At 23.4% G+C, this 20,926-nt stretch overlaps 1 protein-coding gene across 3 annotated transcripts in view; it reads right to left on the minus strand.

Moving 5' to 3' along the window:
* Positions 1-20,926, minus strand: part of LOC108001314 (paired box pox-neuro protein) — a 90,099-nt gene that overhangs the window by 14,791 nt on the left and 54,382 nt on the right. For 2 of the 3 annotated variants that reach the window (XM_017062262.3, XM_062075737.1), the window contains 2 exons: positions 16,711-16,749; positions 4,909-5,129 (listed from right to left, as the gene is read on the minus strand). In XM_017062262.3, coding sequence (XP_016917751.1) covers positions 4,909-5,129; positions 16,711-16,723 — 234 coding nt within the window. In that variant the 5' untranslated portion in view covers positions 16,724-16,749. Of the gene's footprint in view, positions 1-4,908; positions 5,130-16,710; positions 16,750-19,021; positions 19,291-20,926 lie in introns of those variants that run through there. The other variant, XM_062075738.1, reaches the window with a different exon arrangement.

Consider the following 20,926-nt stretch of genomic DNA (forward strand, 5'->3'; position numbering starts at 1 on the left):
ATTTATCGTATTAAGGATTTAAATAGAATAATTCATTGTCATATATCGAGTATCGAGTATATACATTTATAATTTTATAGTCATTTTTAAAACATTCTGTTGTTTATCATTTTATTTATTTAGAATATAGATATAACTTAGAACACGATTGTAAATGGTAGTTAATAGAATGGTTTTAGCTTAATAATATAAAAATAATTAAATCACTTTCTCTCAATATTAAAATTATAATTTATATTACATGTAAAAAATTTTATTCCAGACATTATTATTAAAAACTACTATCATCGAAACTAATATTTAAAAATTTATAATCTAATTATGAAATATATATATATAATAACTGAATCAATAAGTTTGAAAAATAAAGAAAAATTGATTTTGATAATAAATATTAATAATAATTGGAATTATTTCTTATAAAATATATAATATATATAAATATATATAATAAAATTCATAAAATTTATATTAAACAAAATAATAATACAAAATTTTATGAAATGTTAATTAAATTTTATTGTTTTATTTATTAAAATTGTTTCATATTTAATCTTGTATATGTTTTTTCAATTCTTTTTATTATATTTTAAATAAAAAAATTTTTTTTAAATTTAAATTCCATTTATATTTCACTTAAAGTTTAACACGAGACAAGTCCGATTTATCGGTGACTCAAACTCCTTTCAATGCTAAGATTACATCTATCCATCGATTCTTTTTAAAGACACGATTTAATAAAATGTCAATCTATAGTTCTCAAGAGATAGTCCATATTTATTTTTCGTTATTTGGCAAAAGTTTTCGACAACTTTTAATGCACGATCGGCAAAAGTAAAGTTAAAAGTAAGATTCGGTAGAAGGCAATCAGATTAAAGTTACCGCATAATTAAGAGTTTCATTATATGATTACCAGTATTATACGATATTACTGGTATTTCAACTTTTTTATTAATTTAATGAATAAAGATATCAGGTTAATTGAGAGTTAAGATACACAATATATTTATCAAGATATAACGAAGAAAATTCTGACAACATTTAAATAATATTATGGCAATGTTTTAATTGTCGAATTAAATTTTCTTTTCGACGAAAGTTAATAGTACGATAAGTTACGTACGAAGATAAGTACGATAAGTGTAAATAAATTGCATGAATAAGTTTAAAAATATTTTGCAAATTTTTATTTTTGAGAGGATGAAAAGATAAGATTATAAAATTGTGTCAAATAAAAATATAATATAATTATATAAGGTGTGATGGTGAATACAAAGGATTAGGGAGTAATAGGATTAGGGATGCATAAAATCGAAAATAAGGAATAAGAAATTATAATTTGTTTGAATAAATATAAAAAAACTGATTTTTAAAATTTGACAAATACATGTGTAGGTAATTTTAACAAAGAATAAAATAATTTTACATCTCTTACTTTGCATTAAATATATAAACATGCGGAGCAAATTTTTTTATCGTGAATTCTAACATTTAAATTTTTAAAAATCATGATGAAAAGAGATGCAAATATAAAGAAGAAAGAAAAAAATATCGCAATGTAACACACACACACACACACAAATATCATATTTTTATATCTTTCCAAAAAAGAGACTAACTTTCACAAATATTGAAATCATTAATAGTAATAGGTACTCATTTGTTGCAACAATAACATGCATAAAATTGTTTTCTAAAAATTTTCGATTTTCAAGAAAACAATTTTGGATTGAATTATATAAAATTTGAATTAAATTATTTGAAATAATATGCGATATATGTTTCTTTCTTAATCCGAGGATACGAATATATTTAAAAGTAAAATTCTTGAGAATAGATATTTTTATTTTACAAGTGCATATTGCGTTCATCATGTGATATTAACTTTATTATTAAAAAATTATCCTCAACGCAATGTCCATTTATGAAAAATTTTATTTTCAAATATTATATGTATTCATAAACTCTCATCGAGATCAAAGAAACGAACTATTCTTGCAAAATCGATTCTTTTTCTTCTTCTCGTTTTTTCAAAGAAATCGATTCAGGAGGAAATTCAGGAAGACGCAATGAAAACTTCAAAAACTGCAATATCCGACAGCTCGACTATTTTGGCGTCTTCAGTTAGCAAAACGAACATGGCACGATAATGACTGCTGATGACGATCATTTACACGCATCTGTAATCGTCGTTGAGCATAGTCAGAATTTAAATACGCTCTTTCAGGTTTGCACGGGAAGCGAGAAGATGAACGACGAGTGCGCAATTCAACGGCGAAAGGTCGATGTACACCAGGCATGGCCATTATTAAAATAAATTCATTAAGCCGAAGATCGCGCGAGTTCCCGCACGGGCGCGTTGTAAGAAATTCATCGTGTGTGTGGTAGCGTGCAATTATATTGTCATTAGTGACGTCACGCGTGTAATACAACGCGGCTTCCTCTTATTTTTTCTCTTCCTTTTTCATTTTCTTTTTCCATTCTCTCGGTATTCTGCGGCCCGGTGTCGCTCGCACGGGATACCATCATAGAGGATCTATTCAGTATGGTGATAATATAGCACCACCGTGTGGCTCTTGATTATTGAACGCGTGTAACGTACGAGATATCATATGTATGGTCGGTGAAGCGTCGAAACTCGTTAACTCGCCTCTTCTCTTCGGCATGCTATTTCGCGGTGTTAGAAATGACGAAGAGATGAAGGAACTTGAGGTGGCAGTATTTATATTCTTGGATTCATTTTATTTATCTAGAATTTTTCGGAAACTGGATTTTTTAAAGACTTTTAAAAGTTCTGTCAAATAATTCTGGATCACTTAATAATACTTTCAATTCTTATGGATTTTTTAATTAATTATTATTTAAAAAATTTTTTCAATAACAATTTAAATTCGAAACGAATAAATTTATAATGAATTTGTATAATATATTAATAAATACATAAATTTTTAAAAAGTTTGCATTAGTTTAATGTTTTGAATGAACGAATCTTTTGAGAAATCCCATTGTGGTGTTTCACGATAACATTTAGCAATATACAAACATTAGCAATATATCGTAGATAACAAAAATTCAATTCTTCGCATATAAACGGTTCGATAATTACAACTGTGATCTTGTCCATATATATCATTATCCGTTTTATCATTGTAAATAGATCAATTCTTTTACCGGAAAAGCTCATTATTAAAAAAAGAAGAGGAAAGAAAGAGGAGAAAAAAATTCAATAAAGGTGTTTAATTTTCGTAAATCGATTGAGTTGCCGTCGACGCCGTAAATAATGAATTTGAAATTCAAATCGGATATGCATTAAGAGAGTAGCATGAGGATAGTGTTCGCGTACGGTATGAATTCATTTTTCGCGCGTAAAAACGGGTCTTAAAGGATCGCTAAGTGCATCTAATTCGGCTCGTTTTCGGTCGACGCGATCAAACTTTACGATCGCTTCCACGATTCCTTTGGCCATCATTTCCTTCTTCTCCTCGTGCTGTTCAATCTCTCTCTCTCTTTCTCTCTCCCACCTCTCTCCGTCCTCCCACGAGATTCGAAACACAACGTCCCGATAATACCGCGCGCGACATCAAGGTGCGAGCGCAGAAGAAAACCGACCGTGCAAACCCATGAAATTATGCAAATGTCCTCCGCTGCAAGGTGTTTGGATAATTGCACGCGTTGTCGGCTCCGTATAGCCCTTACTTAAAATCACATCAGCGCAATGCTCCCGGCCGGCGATTTTTACGCCCGCGTCTCCTCTCATCAGTGTCACCGCCCCATAACGCACACACATCCTTTCGACTGTTTATTACGCTTTTTGCTCCATGTTTTCCTTCTCTCTTACCTCCCTTTCCTCCCTTTTTTTTATTCTTCTTTTCTTCTTTTCTTTTGTGTAACATCCGTAATAATTTTATTTGTAATACCAATACTAGAGATGATCGAAACGAGTCGTAGTTAGGTTAGGTCAGATAAAATAGCGTTGGATTGAATAAAGATATATGTGTTGGTTTATGATTACATTGTTTTCAATTTAGAGTGTAATTATCGATAATTATTTTTGAAAGCTCGTTATGGTAGAGTTGATAGTGCAGAAATAATAATTGATGCGAATATTTTTAAGGAAGATTAATCGAGAAATTCTTGTCGGCAGATATAAAATAAATTATGAAACGTTTTGGAATCTGTTTAAATGATAGGATAAAGGATATAGATGAATATAATTTGATTGTTACACATTTGAATAACAGAATAAATTATGCAGTTTTGAAACAGATATAATCAAATCATAATTGATACATAAATATTATTTAATTTTCGAGTATTTAATTTATATTTTATATAATAAGCGATATTTATTTCAAATAAAAATATGAAATAAAAATTAAAATGATATATTTTCGAATTAAATATTAAATATCTTGATCTAAATTGTTTGTGTATTTGTATCATTATTAATTAAATAATATTAATTAATTGAATAATCTTAGATTTATTATAAACTTAAACACAATATTCATATTTTGCAAGATATTAAAAAAAATATTTAAAAAATAATAAATTACTATTATAAAGTGATCCGCTAATATTCTAACTCGATCGAAAATAAGATTTTTAGCCATTACCGTTAGAAGAAGTAGCAATTAATTACAGTTTCAAGAAATTTTCTTCGAGATTTAATAGCTTAAAGATGTATATAAATTTTGTGTTATGTAATTTAATATTTTACAAATAAAAATAATAAATTACATAATTGTTGTATTGAAATTATATAAATTATCAATATAGATAGAAGTATTAAGCGATTAAATCGTTTCAACCTATCATAAATAGAAAAGATACAATGATAGATATAAAGATTTTCAAATTCTTTTGTGTTCTTTATTCGTTGTTTGAAATCGTTGTTAAAATACTTACTTTCGTTTTACTTCCTCCGATGCTTCCTGGTCGAATGCTTCCCGTTTCGTAAAATCTCGTAAGAATCTTCGAGACACATCCATGAGACACTAAGAGTTGTCGAGAAATATCACAAGGTCTAACACCAACCAAAGCGAGTTGCACGATTCTTTGTCGAACGCAATCGGGCAATGGCCTCCCGTTAACAAACACACCACCCAATTGATTAACTCCCGCTTGACCTGTAACAGAACATAATTAAATTCTTTTATTTAACATTAAGTTCAAATTTCTTTGATCATTCGTACATATTGTTTTCATATCACTGAAACGTATTGATTAAACTTAAGATTTTATTCCTTTTTTCATTTTCAAAAATAGAAAATGATAAATAATTTGTTTATAAAAAATAACAAAATATTCGAATATTCAATTATCCAAATTATTCGATTATTTGAATATCAGAATATATATCATGCGTAAAATAGAATTATGATAAAAGTAATGTGACAGAAAGATTTGAAGATCATATAAATAATAAACAAAATTATTAAAAGAATTAAAAAAATTTGTAATGAAGGGAACAACGAAGAACACGATATTTCTTCAAATATAATTCTTATGCATTGTGAAATGTTCACAGTATTAGAAATAGTCATCAGATGGTATGAAGCATAACAAAAAAGTATTGCCGTGGAATTACTAATTTTGAAAAGAATATGCGTATTTAATAGTTCAGAAAAAGTAGGAGAATAAAGATGATCAAAGCATATGTATATAACATATGCAAATATAATATATAAATATAAATAAATAAATAGAAAATTATATATAAAAATTGTACTTTTTCATATGAAATAATGTGATTACTTATACACTATCGTTCGATTATTAGTTCAAATAATTGAAGTTTTATTATATTATGACTAATTAATTATCAAAAAGTTTGATTTCTAATTCAAGTTTTTTTTTTATAATTCAAAATTCTTAAGTTAATTTTTTTAAAGAGACTTTTTCATTTCTTTTTTGCTAATTTTGATATTTTTTAAATATTAAAATAATATTTTATTCTACACAAATTTTTTCTATAAATCATTTGTTGAACAAATGAAATTAAATTAAAGTAGATGGAAGAAAAGAATCGAAGATATGCCAAGAAATGCCAGGTGTTTCTTTTTTCTTTTTCTTCAACACATGGAATAACAATAATCCGCTAATAGCGTGAACAAGGTTTTGGGTGGAGCATTAGGCAGATGCATTTTTTCCTGGTCTCTAATAATATTGGCGAGTCGAACTTCCCTTGACAGAGATAAAAGAATAGACAGAGAAAAGAATCGTCATTCCTGCATGCGTTTTCGATGGAAAAGAGGACGTATAATTATCCGTTGTTCCGTCACCGGATATCGAGGCCAAGAAGCAGAAAAAAGAACAACGATGATGTTCATCGAAATTGTTTTCCGCTAATTTTCAAACGCCCTCTTCGATTCTCTCGAATTACCGTTTTTATCAATTTTTCACGCATACAACGCGAAATAAAATTACTGAGAATACACTTGCTTCGTTGCTTTGTAAATGGACACCTGTCATTTTGCACTGTTTTCTTGGATACTTGTAGTGTCTAAGTACTTGCACGTAAAGATAACCATATATTAGATTTTTGATATCATTGATATGCATCAAAAACTGAATTGTTTATTCTATATTATTTGTTTTTTAATTGTTGCAAAGTGTGCTTTTTTTCGAGCTAAAGCGTATAATAATTTTATTAATGACATTTCAATTATAAATTATTATCATTAATTTATCGTAATGTATACATATATTAAATTTTAAAAAGCAACAAAAATTGTTTTTATATAATTTTCTTTTCTATAGATTATATAAACATATATGATATAAATATAATATGTGTGTAATAATATTTTAAGAAACTTATATTTTAAATACTTTATATTCTTTAGATAATTTAATAATAATTTAATAATTTTGATAAAAATATAAGAAATATATTTATAATATAATATATATAATAATATATATAATATATATATATATAATATATATAATATATATAATGTATAATAAATATAAATAATCAGAATTATTATTTAAATCGATATATACAATATTAATATATCTACAATTTATTATAAATTTACATTATATTTTTGCGAATTATTAAAGTTTTCTGACATTATCTATTTTATTACATTTCTTTTCTTCCTTTTCATAATATGGTTAGAATTAAAATTATTAGATACTATTTGCCAGACAATCCTATAAATAAACAATTATAAACTTATTCGTACATTACAAAGAAATTCATCTTAATCAATAATTTTAATTTTTCTTAAAATTATAATATAAGTATAGAAAATATAAGAATATAGAATATAGCAAGTTATTTACAAAACAATTTTTTTTATCGATGAAAAATATTTTTGAGAAAATGAAATCAATTTTTAAAGAGCTTGCTAAAAAATATTGCTGCATATAGATATATTTCATTATACTTTATATATATTGCATATACTACATAATACAATATACATAATATAAAAAATTTTATTAAAAATATAACAAACCTTTTATTTAAAAATTTTTTTTTATTTTTTATAAAAAATACTTTTATAGAATAAAATAGAATATATATAAAATATATATATAGTATATGACAATATCTTTTAGCGGAACATCACTTTAGAGAAATGAAAAATTATTTTTTAAAAATTATTTTTCCTTTCAATATAACTTTATAATAATACGAAGAGCAAAATTATAAATTTATATGCATTATTATGAAAAATATCTCTATGAAATATATCTATAAAATTTAATAATATATCTATGAAATTTCAAAATTAAAAAAATGCTGAATTCTTTAGAAATTGATTTTTTTTTATTTCCTCAAAGAGATTTTTTATTAATAAAAAAAAATTGCTCCAATATATAATTCATTATATCTTATATATTATTGTGAAATATTTTTTCTGGTATTGATAATATTGCAGTTATTTTGTCTATTAAGTTGTGTTTTCTATTATTAAATCAAATTTTATAAATTTCTAGCCATCTTTTCAAGTAAAACAAAATATTTTATAATTTTTTGAAAAAGCAATATAACAAATTAATATCAAATTAAAAAAATCATTAAAATGCTAACAATATATTATATATATATTATAATATCATCTCAATGTTATTATTCAAAATATTTTTTTAACATTAATTCATTATTTTTTTCAAGAGATTGTAAAATATCTTGTTTTTGTAATGATGACTATGTTGATGATTTGTGAAACAAATCATTCTCTATGTTGTTTACGAATCACATATAATACGATTATTAAATTTAAACTAATAATAAAGATTTAAATTATTAATTATATGATTCAGTAGAAAAGATATAACATAGAAAAGATGACGTAATATTGTCGAAAAATAAGAAACTCTATAAATTTTTTATCCATAGTAATCCATAGTAATATAAACTTTTGATAAAATCAAAATTTTTAGTTAAGATGAATTTCTATGTAACATGTACTTTTGTGACTATATGACGTTATGATTATATATCTAACAGTTAATCTATTTCATTGGAATGAATGCATTAATTTCCTTTACGAGTGTCCACATTAAAGTTCATACACAATTAAGCTCATACTCATTCGATTAATTTTTAAAACACATCTGCTGTGGAATATATTACAAAATAAGATATTACATTGAAACAACGTCATTTAAAACAGGAAGTAAAGCAGTTACTAATAATAATCGTTTGCAACAAACGAACGAACCTTGATGACTTTTAATGTCGATAGAAATAGCTAGATTAACGAATTCCGACGAGTCTTTTGTAATTCCTTAATCTCCGTTGATTTTCAATTTTTTTTTATTATTTAATTTCTTTTCTTTTCCCATATAAGCCATTTTATTGTTAGATACGGATAGCTACGGATAGAAGAATCAAGCCAATTCAATTAATAAAATTATCCGCAATTGATCACATTCGAATTGAGAGAGAAGGAATTATCATAATTCATTTCTCAACTGAAAATTTTCGAGAATCTTTTCGAGATTTCACAATAATTTAAAGTTTATGATTTTCGACATCGGAATGATTATTTCGCATAAAATTTTGCTATTTATCGTTTTATCTTTATTTTTAAAGTAAAGATAAGCTTTACATAGAATTTTTGGATAATTTGAATCAAATGAATATTTTGAAATATATAAATACATATAAATATTCATAAAAATATTCATAAACAAAAATAAAGTAAAATAAACAAATAATGATAAAAGAATTATTATATAAATGAAAATTATTATATATTCTTTTTATTTATTTAATCCAATTATTAAATTATATATTTATTCGATACTAAAATCGATATAGATAACATTTTTTTAAATAAAAGATAAAATGTATTTTTTATATTCTTATTTTATATTCTTATTTTAATTATTTTTTATATTTTTCAAATATACATAAATGATTGAAATGTCTTTTTAAATATAATCTTATGTTATAATAAAAAAAAAAATTATCGAGTATTAACCGGTTTAATGTAATACAAAGTTACAATGAATTACAATTATACAAAATTATACAAATATGAATTACAATATTTACATTATTTTTAATAATACAAATACGATAACAAAATTCTTACAAAAACAATTATATTCATATTAATCTAATTTATTCTTAATTTCAAAGTTTTTTAAATATATTTTATTTGTCAAATTTCAAGAATTTCTTTTCTTAATATAAAAATGTAGAAGAATCAAGTAACTAACTTCCATTTGAGGAATCATAAAATCATAAATGCTCAGAATAAAAAAATTGATCAATCACTAGTTTTTATATTCACGTGTTAAAAATCGTACAATATGTGACCGAATCGTATTAAAGCATATAAAATAAAATCTGAGTTATGACGCTTTCAGTAACCTCATTTTTGAAATGGTCGAAACGAAGGAAAAAGTCGAAAGATTTCGAGATATTAAATTCATAAATCAATGGTGATGCAATGAAAACATCCTATTTTCTGATCATTTTCCATAGCCATTGATTAACAGTTTAATTAATTATTTATTCAAAATCAAAATCTTATGAAAATTTCTGCAATTTCTCTTGAATGACTCAATGATGTACCTATTCTGAATTTTTTATACACATAAAATATAAATTATTAATTTAATTAATATTAATCTTAACAATCTTAATTAAATTTTAATCTTAATTAAAATAATTAATTAATAATTTAAAAATATTAATCTTAAATTTTTTTAAGAGTGCAATATATATAAATGAAATTTTCTTATTCTTATGAAAATTTGAAGATATTTAGTAGGAAGAAAATTTTTTTGAAATTTAAAAATATTTTTTAATTTTTTTAGGATTTGTAGAAAGTTCGTTATTTACTATCATTTTTGTAATTTTATCAGATACTTTTTTTCTACACAAAATTAAAAACAAAAAAAATATTAATTAGAAATATAAAATAAAATTTTCAAATTTATAACTATAAAAATTATTATTACAATTTATAACTATAAACTATAAAAATTATAATAATAATTATTTTTATCTGTTTTTAATTTTCAATTCTAATATAGAAACATAATGTTTCTAGTATTTGTAATTTTTTATATCATAAAACAATTTTTATTTAAGCTTTTGATTAAAAATTATTTCTTTATACTGATTAGAACGAAAATGAATAAATTAAGGTTGGCGAAATAATATTTTCAGAAAATATTTTTCATATTTATTTTTAAAAAAAGATTATTGTAATAATAATTTTTTTAATAATAATTTAAATAAATAAATAAAAACTTAATTTTTTATCTTAGGAATATAATGAATTATATTATAATGAATTAATATTTCTTTTTTAAAAAATAATTGATTATCTAATAATTAGAAAAATGTACGATAATCGAATCCTTTATATAATATTTATTTGAAATATTTTTTCTATTCTGTACAATTAAAAAAATATAATTAAAAAATTAATATACAGAATAATTTTTTTCTTTCTATAAAAAAGAAAAGAATTTATATATAGAATATATAGAATATTCTTTATTATAATTGTTTAAATGTTATAAAATTTTAATGTAAGTTACTTAAACAAAAAAATAATTTGCTATTTTATTTAAACACTTCCCTCTTCCTTTTTGTTTGCCTCTTCTCAATGTTTTATCTCCAAAATTTTTAAAATTATATCGATATTTGCAGAAGAAGAAAAGAAGAAAACAACTTGTAATATTTTATATAGAAAATATTATATAGAAAAGATCAAATAATTTGGAATAATTTTTAATGAAATTATAAATGTTCTTAAATATATATTTATAAAATATAGATATTAAATTAAGTATAATTTTTTTATAAAATTTTGTTTCAGAATATACAAATATTAATAAGCTTTTAATGAAATTGTAGGATATAATTTATTTATTTCTTTTCTTTTTAAAATAATAAATTTTATTCATTAATAAGTTGCTAAATTTATTAATAATGATTAAAATTTTTTTTTTATAAAAACATTTAATAATATTTATATTCTAAATTAAAATATTTCTGCATCTTAAAGAATCTTAAAAATTTCTTATTTTAGTAATAAAATTAGATAATCTATATAATATCATATAATTATGTTTCTAATATTTTTTTGTAGTTATACAATTTTTATTACAAAGATTTTTCATTAATTAGTATTCTAAATATTAATAAGTAGTAAGAAAATTGCGTAAAACTATGAAAGTTTGAAATTTTGGAATTTGCAGATAATTTGAATTACACTATCAATCGGTTTTTAAAACAAGAAAAAATCTCTCATCCAATGTATTGAGTTCTTTACAGTTATATAAATTGCACGTTCATCGATTTTCTCATCGAATGATTCAGATCGGTAATTACGATGAATGAAAATGGAAGAAAAAAAAAGGAATTGAAAAGAAGAGAGGGAGCAGAAAACAAAAAAAAAAAGGAGAAGAAAATTTGAAAAGAATTCTTTGATAATAAAAAAAAAAGAAAATACGTATTTACGATGAAGATTCACAGAAGGATGATTTAAAGCGATCTCTTAACAGCGACAACAAACTTTTCGGCACGTTATTACGAGGAAATGATATTAAAAAAAAAAGGGAAGAAATTCTCGCGTGTCGATCCCTCGTTATTCATCGACGATATTCGACACCGGTGTAACGATTTATTCTGCTTTATCGGCAATTATTATTTCACTTCCTTAAAAATCCTGTCGCATGTGTCTCTTTATCTCTATCTCTCTCTTTTTACTCCTTCTTTTTTACAACAAGTTTTCTTTTTTTTTTTTTCTTCACCTTGCTTTAATTTTGGCGCTACACGGTAAAAAGAGTGTCGCTTCCTGTTCCAAGCTTGAAGATCAGGCCGAAATTATACGCGGTCGAAACAGCGACAGACCGACACTCCCGCGGGCCAAATTATTATTACGGCAAAAACCGAGCAGGAAGTTCTCTTTATCTTTTATAAAAATCTCACGCGAAATTGTGCGAATAAATGTCGGATTCCTTTCTTTCTCCTTGCTCTCTCATCTCTGCAAAGGTACAAATTTATCGAGCGTGAAGATCGTTCAACAGGTTTATAACAGAGGAAAAAATGATGAAATTTAATATTCGAGTAGTAGTTTTTTTTCTAATATTTTTTTTGTATAATAAAAAAGAAAAAATGTTTATAAATTTTTAGATATTTCTTTATGACTATTCTTGTTCTAAGAAATTTTTTAATGAAATTATATAATAAAAATTATATATTATAATCTAAATATATAAATAATATTAAATATATAAATATATAAATAAATATATAAATAATATTATTATATTCATATTATTATTATATTAATAATAAATTAATTTTTTTAATAGCTGTTAATGTTTCTTTATGTTTATATTAATATCAAAATTTGCTTTTAGATTTAATTTAAAAAAATTTTTATCTAATTTTATAGAAGGTAGAAGAGGATTTTTAGAATTATCTTAGAATTTTTTTGATGATTATTTAATTTTTGTATTTATGGTTTTAGCATTATTTGTTTGACAAATATTTAATTTGCAGATTTTTCATTTTTATGATATTTAAATCGTTTTAATTCAAAAAATTATCATCTCTTTCTAAGGATTAAAAAAAAAAAAAGAAAAATTCTAAAGAATTAAAAAATATTTTAGCAAAAAATTTTTCCATTTTTACAATTTTACAATTTATGAAAAATATCCAAAAAATATATGTAATTATTTAAAAATATAAAATAGTTCAAAAATATTTTAAATATCAATGTCATATGAATGAGAATAAAAAAATTAAAAAATAATTTTTCCCTCATAAATTCCAAACCAACCAAAATTCTAAAAAAAATTTGAAAAACGAGATCTAATTATCATTTACTTATATAACAATAAAATCTCAGATCGAAGTTGATAAGATTGAGATGAAATAACGAAGCGTGACTAATTGTAAGAGAGAAGAAGCAAAGAATGAAATAAAAGGAAAAAAAAATGTTGCCAATATATATCGATATAAAAACACTATGTAGATTATAAATTAAAAAAGGTAAAAAGATATTTATGCGACGGCTAGGGATTATATCTTTAGATATATAATAATAGTTAGTTTAGAATTTGTGAATTAATGCGGTCATGTGTTGATTGGTATCGCGCTTTCTATTTAAGTTCTAATCAAACTATACACTTGCTTACCTGTAATTCATCTATCAATTTATCTACGTTAACAGAATTTTTATCTCTTTCTTTTTTTTTCTTTTTTGCGAATGAATAACATCATATAAGATCATTCTCATGTAATCATTTTTCTGTCTGATGATGATTCTAAATTTCACGTGTTTGTAATTGAAAATATAAGAACGATATTTATATTTCTTTTAATATTTCAATTCGAGAAATATAATTTTGAAAGTTAATTGAATTGGTAAAAGTAACTTTTTGATTTAATTTTTTTTAATGTTTCATTGAGAATTTTATCATGAATTCTCCGTTTACTAAGGATTGAGAATAGAAAATGAAATCCAATATAACAATGGATAATGTTATAGAGATCAAAATTTATTAAAGAAGAAAAAATTTATTTATTTGAAGAGGAATAGGAAATTTTTAATCATTTTTTTCTTATTGAATCTGAACAAATATTTAATATCTCTTTAAATGTATTAAAGAAGATATATTATTGGATATTAGAAAAGATTTATTTTTCTATTTTTTTTGGAATAAATGAAGATAATGTAATGAAAATTTAATTTTATGAATTTTTATTTTATGATTGTATAATATTTTATTCAATTTATAAAAGTTTATGTTCATATGAGAGAATTTATTTTAGAAAATATTTTTTCTAAAATAAATTTATGATATAATATATAAAATATTATAATTTTGAAAATAATTCTGTAAGTATAATAATTATTTAATGTTTTAATTCATTTATAATTTATAAGGATGGAACATTAAAATAAATTTGATCATTTTTATCGATTCCATTAAAATTAATTTTATCAAAATATTTAAAAAAACTATTAACATTATTTAATTTTTAGCATAATAATAAATAATAAAAGCGAATGATCTATTAACTAATCACATTTTTACAAAAATTATAATTTTAATTTTAGAAAAATAAAATGTCAATTTTCAAAAGTTTTTGAACAAGTATTCAATAATTAAAATCATAGTTAAAATATGATTATATGATTATATTCAATGATAATGAAAATTTAAAGTAAATCACTTAATTTATTCATTATAATTTTATAGTTTTGTAAATATTCTGAGAATATAAAATGTAATATGAAATAATATTAAAATAAGTTTTAATGCTACATTGTTAATTCGGAATATTGAAGATGAAGAAATATTCTATATTCCAAAGACTACCTTATTTAGATTAATGAAATGATTAATCAATTTATAAATAAAATAATAGGCCACGATAGACTTCTATTCTATTTCTATTAAAGATCTATTATAAAAATATTCATATAACTGGAATGATGCTCAATAATTAAAACAATAGGAGTTAAATAATGAAATATTCATAATTTTGTTTGCATAATATAAATATATTTTATATAAACAATTTCAATATAAAAAAGTAACATTTCAGTTAAGAAAACATAATTCTCAATTAATTTTAGTTAATTCTGAATTCTTAGAAATTTGATATATTATATAGTCTCATATATATTTTATATATTAACAATCTTAAATATTTATCATGAAAAATAAAGCAATATTAAGCAGAAGTTGGGAAATAAATGAGATCAGACAGTACAATGTGATTAAACTCGTTTAATAACAGGTCCATAAGATCTTGGATCTCGATTCGTATAAAATTCTTCGTTAATTACTGTCAAACTGGCTTCCAAATCGTAATTTAGTCGACGCCTCGAGGGATCAATCGGTTCATGGAGAACATCGAAGAATGTACGAAGGAGATGAACGAAAGAATTTGAGCAAATGGAAGCATTGGTGAGAAGAAGTAAGAAAAAGTGTAAAAGAAATGGCGCGGGCGTGCGTGCACATAAAAAGAAGAACGAGAAGGAATAAATTTAATTTTTACAGGTGATCGGTTGGAATTCATCTTTTGATCTTGCCGACGGTAAATGACGTCGGATTAAGTGTCTAAGAAATGATAAGAGGATAACCTACTGTATCGTACATATGATATTGTATTAGTGTTAATATGTATGTCAATTATAAACACTTAGATTTTGAATTTATTCATCAATATTTGACAATATTGAATTTTTAAATTTTGAATGATGGCGCCAAATTCTGTGAATTTTGAGTAAGAAGTTACATTCATAGACAAATGTTTATTTTTGATTAGTAATAAGTAATTATAAAATATTTATAAAAAAATATCACTTTTTAATCTCGATGATTATTATGTTTAATATGTTGTCATTATGTATAATAATATTGTAAAAATTTTACGTGATAATCGTTGTTTATTAAAAAATTTTTAATAAAAATAGTTTAGATTAAGTCAGTTATTAAAAATTATTAACCTAATTTAACTCAACCTAATAATTCGTGAAAAATCATGAAATCAGAAATCAGAAATAAATAAATTTTTATTTTTATTAGTAATTGTGTAATATTAATTTTAAATTTAATTTCACATCAAATTAAAATTAAATAAAAATTCATTTAACTATCAGCCTAATTAATTTGCATTGAGTTTGTTTTTTTAATTTAACCATGGTGAGTCGTTAATTGTTTGTTACAATAAAGTTGATTATAAGTAATCTGATTTAATTTAATCTAAATTGTCTCAAAGAAACATTTTTTACAATGATCTTCAAATAAAATCTTTACAACATTATAGATTTATGACTTTGATACCATATTAAAAATCATCAAAATTAGAGTATGATATCTTTTCGTAAATAATTATCAAATAATTTATACAATAATTTATATTTTATTATTGTATATGATTATTATACATTTCAAATTTTCTCTAAAAATATTATTAAATAAATAATTTTCATATTTATCGAGCTATTATGGAGGATGAAATTCTAATAATATCCAAGAAGGAAAAAGATTTTTTAGAGATAAATAAGATTTCAATAAAACTGAAAGAAGATCATGTCTACGAGCAAAATATAATTATCAATAGAAAAGAAAATTAATGTAAGAACATCGATAGAGAAATTCTATCGATATATAAAATTAATCTATCTATATATAAAATTAAATAAGAATAAATTTTTTCAAATATTTTTAAAAATAGAAGCCAAATTTTGAACTCACCTGTATGCGGCATATTGATCCAAGAATTTCAGTGATAATCTGTAACAAAAACAAGAGCGATTCATTAACAATTGTAGATCATTTGGAATCATCGATTGATTTTTTACAGCATACAATTATTGCAAACACATATTCATTCATTTTATAACGATACCCATATTTTGTACATATATATCAGAACTTGCATATATATGTGTATCGCAGTTTATAGCAACATAGCCTTTAGTGTTAATGAATTTAAATGTATTCAAAGGGCGCGCTTGACGCTTGACATGGCAACCCTTAAATATGCAACCGCACCACGCGGCAAAATATTATCGCCGGCGTACCGTGACTCTCATTCCGTGAAAATAACGTAATCGCTGGTGAAATCAAGCTCACCTCGATATTCGTAATCAGTGCACGTATCGACGATTTTGATTTTGGGTTGACAAAAGTGTAAAAAGTGTGTTTAATTTGATGATAACAGAACCGATGAACGATTCGTATCAAATTAATTTTTTTTAATATTTAAGATGAGGTGAAAATAATGAAATTTTTTATGAGAAAAAATTGTTTAAAATTTAAATATAATTATATAACCGGAAATTTATGTAAATTATTTGTAATAATATTTATAATAATTATTATAATGTAACAATATTTATAATAATTAAATAAAAAATTCATTCCTTTTTATTTGTAACAATTTTATTTGTATTGTATAAATTATAAATTATAAAAATATATTAAAAATGTATTTATTTTCAATAAATTTTATATTATTATAAATATGGCTTTTTGTGAAAAAGAAGTAAAAAATTTTTTGAATGAATGAAAAAGAAATTCTTTCATTAGAGACAATTGTTATTTTTTTAATATAACGAATAATCAAAATCGTTATTTTTATAGATTTTTTGATGGAATAGAATTTTTGTTGTAGTGTTATATTTTTTTCAATTTTTTAAAATTGGAAATTTATTATTTTTTTAAATTGGAATTTATTAAAATTTAATTTATTCATTCATTTCTGAAAAATAAGAAAATTAATTATATTATATTCAATTTGAAATTAATATCTATTATAATATACTTTATATAATATAATATATAATATATAATTTATAAATATATATAAATATAATTTTAAATTATTCTCTTTCTTTATCTTTTTTTCATTTATTTCATGTTATAAAAATATATATATATATTAATTATATACTATATATTAATCGGAAAAATGAAAAAAGAATGTAGATTATATATTGCTTGTTTTATTTCAAAAAAAGAAAAATATTTTTCACTTTTAGCCTATATTCTATATCTGTAAAATTATCTTAGATAGATCTCTTCGTTTTGTAATTTTTATAATCTTAGAAGAAAGACTTGTTCAATATTAACGAATGGTTTTTATTTCTTTCATCGGATATTGACACTTTTTTACTTAATATAACATAATATAATATACTTATTTATTAAATATATAGGAGTAATAAAAATTAGCATTAGTTAATATTGATTCTTCTTTACATTATAATTCTATAATTATTATATAATTATATAATATATATAATATATTTAATATATAATTATATATAATATAATATATTAATATAATTATTAATTATTCTGTAATTATAAATATCATCATATATCAATGTATAGAATAATGAAAATTTCTTTCCTTTTTTTCTTCTTATTCTTCAATTATAAAATTCGACAGAACTTTTCATTTTTTTCATTGATTAAAGTATTTTGACTTTAAAAATTTAAAATTATTACAAGTTTTAAGTTATTAATATATTTTATAGAATTTAGATAAGAGAAAAATTGAGAAAAGAGTTAAAATTTTGTTGTCTTTGAAAATTCTTTCATCAAAAATTTACCAAAAGAATTATTATATATTTTATATTATATGTAATATTTATTTCAAATTAATAACCAACAAAACAAATATAGTAGAAATTCGTATCCAAATACTTGATCAATAGTGTGCAATAAATTAAAAATTTTTTTAGTGCAATGTTTTTTAACTTTTTATAAGATATAATATCTTTTTAATATAATAGAATAATAATAATCTCATAATAATAATCTCATAATAAAATAAACGATAAACGATTTTCTTCTTGTAATTATATAAATATACTTTTGATGAAACTAAAAAAAAAAAAGAATAAAAAACAATGTATATGATATAAATCAATATATCAATAAAATTAATTAAATGAAAATGATAACATAATAAGAAACATCTATTAAAAAATTGTAACAAATGTAATTATGCATGCATATTCTTATGATGAATATTCAATAGTTTTTTAATATTTACCGCGTTGCGTTATTTCTATTTATTGTATTCCTAGATAATTATATTGAAATAAGCAACTATTAATTTTCACTTTTACAGAACATTCTATATAAATAATAATAAGTAAAAATAACTGTGAAAATTTCCCAAAAAACACTTTGCGACCGCATTGGTTGCGAATCACACAAGTTGGGAATCCATGTTTCAATATTATGATGTAAATCCGAAGAACAATTTCTCCATGGATCTCGAAAGGAGAATAAATGGGTAGGTGTGTCTTTCTCGAACAGCTTGAGAACTCTAAAGAGATCGAGCGGTAGCGGAAAACTACGTGGAATGCGTGCGTAGCATGGCGGGTGGCGTGTACTTTGTGATGCAAATTAATGCGCGATTACCAAACCACCCCTACCCTTGCCGGTTCTGACCGCCCTCCCTCCCCCCTTGCTTCATCGTCGTTACCCTCGCCTCGTTCGTGTCGAGGTCTCCGGTATCGGAGCAAATGGGCACACGTTTGTGTGTTGGTGAGCGGGGCAGACGACGGAGTTTCAGGTGTATTCTTGGCTACGTGCAATGAGCACCAAGCTCACCCCGGTCACTCGATGCCTACCCACGCATTAAGTCTGCTTACACGCTCGCTACCCTAATCTGATGTAACTATTACACGTTACGCGGCTACACGGTCGTGCTATCGACGGAATTATTTTTCTTCTTCGTCTTCATCGTCCCCTTTTGCTGTATTTCGTAGTTTTAGGGGGAGCTGATTGATTCGTCGTCGAAATTCGCGGAGAGATATCGTTTCGAAAGATGTCGAAGAGTTGATGATAAATGCGGATATCGATTCAATCGTATCAATTTGATATGAAGAGAGAATATATTTAATTGATTATTAATAGAATGAATCGTGAATGTCAGCGATTATGAGTTTCGTAATGTTTCTTTCGTTTAAATAATTGTGTCGAGATTTGAGGTTTTCTTTTTTTTTCTGTTTGCTTTTTTGGGCTATTGTTTTTCTTGTCTATGTGAATGCATTTTGTTTTTTAAATATTTTTTAGTGATTTTTTAACGAGTTTGCCATTGTTTTCCTTGTTTTCTTTTTTTTATTTTCGATTTTATTTTTCATTTTTTCTCTTTCTCAATATTTAATTTATCATTACATTTGGATCGAACGATTTAAAAAACAAGAATAATAAGATTTCAAATAAAATTTTTCACTAGTCCCTTATATTTTTTCAATACCATTGTCTCAAATTAAAATTGTTATGTAAGAAAAGAAGAAAAATAAGGCATAGTTGAAATGATCGTATCGGAGAAAATTCGAGATTCGCAAGAAATCGAGAATGTTGTATACGATCCGGTGTATCGCAAGAAAACGAGTTGAACATTTTTGTTCTGCATCCGTGCAAAGACCTGGAAAATTGACGGTGCAAAGTTATTACGGCGTCGACGATCACCATCGAAAAAACTCGATCCTACTTATATGGCGTTTGTAAAGTTCGCGTATACCAAATACCATCACGAAACGATTTCAAGGTGTCAAGCATTACTCGTTGAAACAGCAGCCTCACGAAACCTAGTTAGGTATTTTATTTGTATAATGATACGTGTACGAGGAGAAGAGACAAGAAGGAATTTATTAATTTAATTAGAATTTTCTTGTAAAAATTTTATTAAAATCTTTTTCTTTATATTTAATTAAATTATTATATATTTTATAAGATATTATTTCTTTCAGAACAAATTAATTTTTCAAGATTTTATTGGAAATATTGTTTATAGTAGAGATAACAATTCATAAGATTAAAAAAATATACTTTTCAACAGATATTTACATATTTTATATTTGTATTTTAAATTTAATTTTTCTCATTTCCTACAAACTTTTAAATTTATTTAATCGCTATTATAAGATTTTGAGATATCTCTCAG

Source organism: Apis cerana, linkage group LG5 (assembly GCF_029169275.1).
Source record: "Apis cerana isolate GH-2021 linkage group LG5, AcerK_1.0, whole genome shotgun sequence".
Taxonomy (NCBI): Eukaryota; Metazoa; Arthropoda; class Insecta; order Hymenoptera; family Apidae; genus Apis; species Apis cerana.